This window comes from Prunus avium, chromosome 2, assembly GCF_965620075.1.
Source record: "Prunus avium chromosome 2, drPruAviu1.hap1.1, whole genome shotgun sequence".
Taxonomy (NCBI): domain Eukaryota; kingdom Viridiplantae; phylum Streptophyta; class Magnoliopsida; order Rosales; family Rosaceae; genus Prunus; species Prunus avium.
This window is the reverse complement of record NC_142285.1, coordinates 1,306,368-1,310,297: the sequence shown is the minus strand read 5'-3', so window position 1 is coordinate 1,310,297 and position 3,930 is coordinate 1,306,368. Positions and strand designations below refer to the sequence as shown.

The following is a 3,930-nucleotide window of genomic DNA, read 5'->3' as shown; positions in this document are numbered from 1 at the left end:
CCGACTCATCCTCTCAGTCCCTCTCGGTCCCTCTCAACAAAACTCGCCTCGCATTCCTCTCAGTCTCTCTCTCCTCCGTCCCCTCTCAGTCTGTCGCCTCCTCCGTCTCCGCTCATCCCTGTCAGACGACGGCCCCCCACTCTCTCTCTCGCTCGCCACCGCCGGACAGCGTGCTCTCCGGTCTCCCTCGAAACCCACTCGGTAAAATTCTCAACTCTATCCCGTGCAAATTTTTCAATTCTGAATTGTTGTTTCTGAAATTTGTGGATTAAGTTTGGAATTGTATATTTGTTTTGCTGTTTCAATTTCTATATTTATTTTGTAAGTGTTTAAATTGCTGCTTAGTCTAATGGTTGGTTAGGAATCCTGTGTTTCAAATTTGTTTTTGTATTGGATTTGTATTTTAGATTTCAGATTTTATTAGAGGTGTTGAAATTGCATTGTGGTGTTGGATTTGTGAATTTGTAGGTGTATTGCTGTTAGATTTCAGATTTGATTGGAGCATCTGCTGCTGTTTTTTGTATTTTGATTACTTTTCGGGGGATTTAAACTATGTGCTACTAACCAAATTTTGTATTTTGCTTTGTATTTTGATCACATACCGACTATTTCAAAATTGGGCAGCAATTTGATTTTTCTTTATTATGTGCTTCTGTTTTTTGTAATATCATACATGTTTCTGTTTTGTTTGCTTTCAAAAATGTGCTTCTGTTTTTTTGCCATATAAAGAATACATGTTTCTGTTTGTTTTTTAAATATTGAATTTGTTGTTGATTAGGCTTTGAGGTTTTTTTTTTTTTTTTTTTTTAAATAATAATTTTAGCCAAGGATGTTTTTAATTGTAAGACCTTATCAGTTGTGCATATGTCAGACCTTATCAGACGTCGTAAGACGGTGATGACGACACCTAGTTCAGCTCCCCCGACTATGGTGTCAGCTCCCACTGCTCCAGCACAATCGCACGACATGCCAGTTTCTCTCCACGTCTCTCGTGCGCCGGTGTCATCAGAGTCATCAGCGGCGCAACCAGTTAGTGCCAGGCGGCGTCACCGCCCTCCCAGCACGACCGACACTACGTCGCCATCTGCTGCTAGTGTGTCGGGGTCACAACCAGGTAAAGATTTTCCTTCAACTCCAATTGTTTCAGACCAAGAATTTTAGTAGGATTTGTTATTTAACGTTAATTTTATATTTCTTTGCAACCAAGAAGAACACCCGAGGACCCTGTCGCCAGTTGAGGACGGCCAAAGTCACCCGGGTGACCAACAGTCGTATAAACATCGCATACGATGCGCGGCATCGTGCTGCACCCACAGCTGACCAGCACAGCTCGTTGGCCCATGACATTGGATCCGTCGTTCGGACTTATTGCCTGATCAAATGGAAGTCCTGGAAGGTCATGCCTGATCAGGTGCGGATGGAGGTGTTCGGACAGCTGTCGGTATGTATTCTATACCTTTTAATTGTTTTTCCCTTGAAATTTTATTTCTAATACTTAATGTATGTAATGAATTTATTTTAGACAAACTACAATTTAGAGAACGTCGGCGAAGAGTTGTTTGCGTACATCAACAGACTATTTGCTGACAGGTACAAGCAGTGGAAGAGCGACCTGCATCACCATTTTCAGGCATATGATGATCCGCAGGTTGCTCTTCAAGAGGGTTGCCCGAAGGAGCTTGAGGGCCGTGAGGACAGTTGGCAGTGGCTATGCGGTCATTTTCAAGAGGCCGATTATGTGGTATTTTTTTATATTAAATTGAAACTTATTACATGTTTCTTACTCATGTGTATTTAATTTGGAATATTTCATTTTACTTTCAACTAATACGTTTTAATTTTTGTATAACAGAAGAAGGCCAAAGCAAATAAGGGCAATAGGCAGAGGAAGACTCTTCTCCACCATTCAGGTTCCAAGCCCTTCTCTTATAGGATGGAGGCGCGGCGCCAGGAAATAATAAAGTCGTTTTTATTTATTTTTTAATATGTCATTAATATTAATTTGTTTTTTTCGTACTAACATTTTTCTTCTCTTGCTCAATTTAAGGGGGGGTCCAAATTCCCAGAGATTGACGTCTTTGGCGACGTTTATGTTCGACCTGGGAATGAGTTGGCGGAGTCCCTTCATGTAAGTAGCCTTTAATTTAAATTATTATGTAAGAGTTCAAGTTTTTATGGTTATTATATGAATGTTTTAATTCATATTTTATGTTATGTTCAACAGACGACGATGATTGAGAGGAGCCAGTTGGTTCTTCAGGAGTCCGCCTCCCAGCTTCCTCCTGATACGCCGCTCGAGTCCGTGGTTCCTCCATCAGATGCAAGGTTTCAAATCCTGATTGAAACCTTGGATCAGACTCTCGGGAGGCGCCCAGGGACATATTTTCGAGGGATGGGGAATGCCAGGCAGCGGCCACCTAGATCCCGTGAATCATCGGAGTCAAACGAAGAGGTGACTGCTTTGAAGACAGAGGTGGCTGAGCTCAAGGGTCATTTGTCTCATATTCTACAGTCCCTCGCTCACTCCGGCATTTCAATCCCGCCTTTTCCTCCCCCGTCGACCTCCGAGCATGGCCACCACACCTCTCCCCCTGTCAACAATGTCCAGACCTCCGAGCTGCATTTGCCACACGACAATGTAGATCTTGGAGGGTTGTTTGATTAAATTTTAACATTCTTAATTACATTTTAAATATTTCTATTGTACTAAATACATTCTGTTATAACATTTTACATATTTCTCTTCATTACCTTTTTTAATTGCAATTTCATTTTATTATTATTAAAAAAAATTAAAAAAAAAACCAAATTTATTTTTGTTACCAAAATAATTAAATTAAATTTTAAATTAATAATAATATATTTATTTTTGCGCGACGATATTTTCCGTCGCGCAAATTTCCTTTTTTGAAAATACAAAACCGTAAAAATAAATTTTAAAGAATTTATTCGATTTTGCGCGACGAAAATTTTTCTCTCGCAAAGTAACTGTGACAAATATACGTCGTCGTGCAAATATTTGAGTCACGAATTGGCTGGTCCCGCCATACCTGAGCGACGAACATAAGTCCTCGCGCCGTGTTCCTACAACGACTGTATTTCGTCGCGCAAATATTTTAGACATGAAGATTCTCTCGTCCCGCTAGGTTTGCGCGACGATAATAATTCCTCGCGCTGTGTTAGTGCAACGAACCTATTTTCGTCACACAAAACTTTGACCGACGAAAAATCTCATCGTCCCGCGACTTCTGGTGCAACGTAGGTTTACCGACTCTCCATTTGCGCGACGATTTGAATATTTTCGTCGCGCAAAGTCATTCGTGACGATCTTTGCGCGACAAATTTTGCGCGACGAATCTGCTGTCGCATTACTATTTGTGCTACAAAAATGTACTTTGCGCGACCAAAATGTATTCGTCGCGCAAATACTAAAATCTAGTAGTGATCTCTATCACATGATTGCACCGTGAGGGATGGAATCCATGTAACCCTACCTCATTTCTTTCATTATAGTCATGTGGAATAGTTTGAGTGAAACTATACTTGTAGGATTGCAATGCAAGTAATATAACAAGTCTTTGAGGGTTGTTGTAGGTCAATTTCCATAAGAGTAGTGCTATTTGTATTACATTTACGGACCAAATTGTTGATCACCTCTATATGGGTCCCATATACATTAGATGGTCAATAAATATGGTACAAATAGTATTATTATTTCTATAAAGACATTAATCATAGAAAGTAGTAAGGTATATTGCAATCACGGCTAATACTCATCGAGCAAGTATCCCAACATTAAATTTAAGTTTAATAAATATATGGGTTTCAGAGAGATTGGCGAAGAATTTAATTATCAAGTGGCTCCTTTGGTGATTTGGAAACCACAAGTGGAGATGGAATCAAATTAATTAATTGACATTTGAACATGAC

At 39.9% G+C, this 3,930-nt stretch overlaps 1 protein-coding gene across 1 annotated transcript; it reads left to right on the top strand.

Annotated features, from left to right (window-relative positions):
* Positions 1-897: 897 nt before the first annotated feature.
* Positions 898-2,665, top strand: LOC148296218 (uncharacterized). Its single transcript, XM_088248037.1, has 6 exons — positions 898-1,114; positions 1,203-1,441; positions 1,523-1,741; positions 1,853-1,953; positions 2,050-2,128; positions 2,225-2,665. Exons 1-6 carry the CDS (start codon positions 898-900, stop codon positions 2,663-2,665), a joined length of 1,296 nt encoding a protein of 431 aa, XP_088104163.1.
* Positions 2,666-3,930: the final 1,265 nt, after the last annotated feature.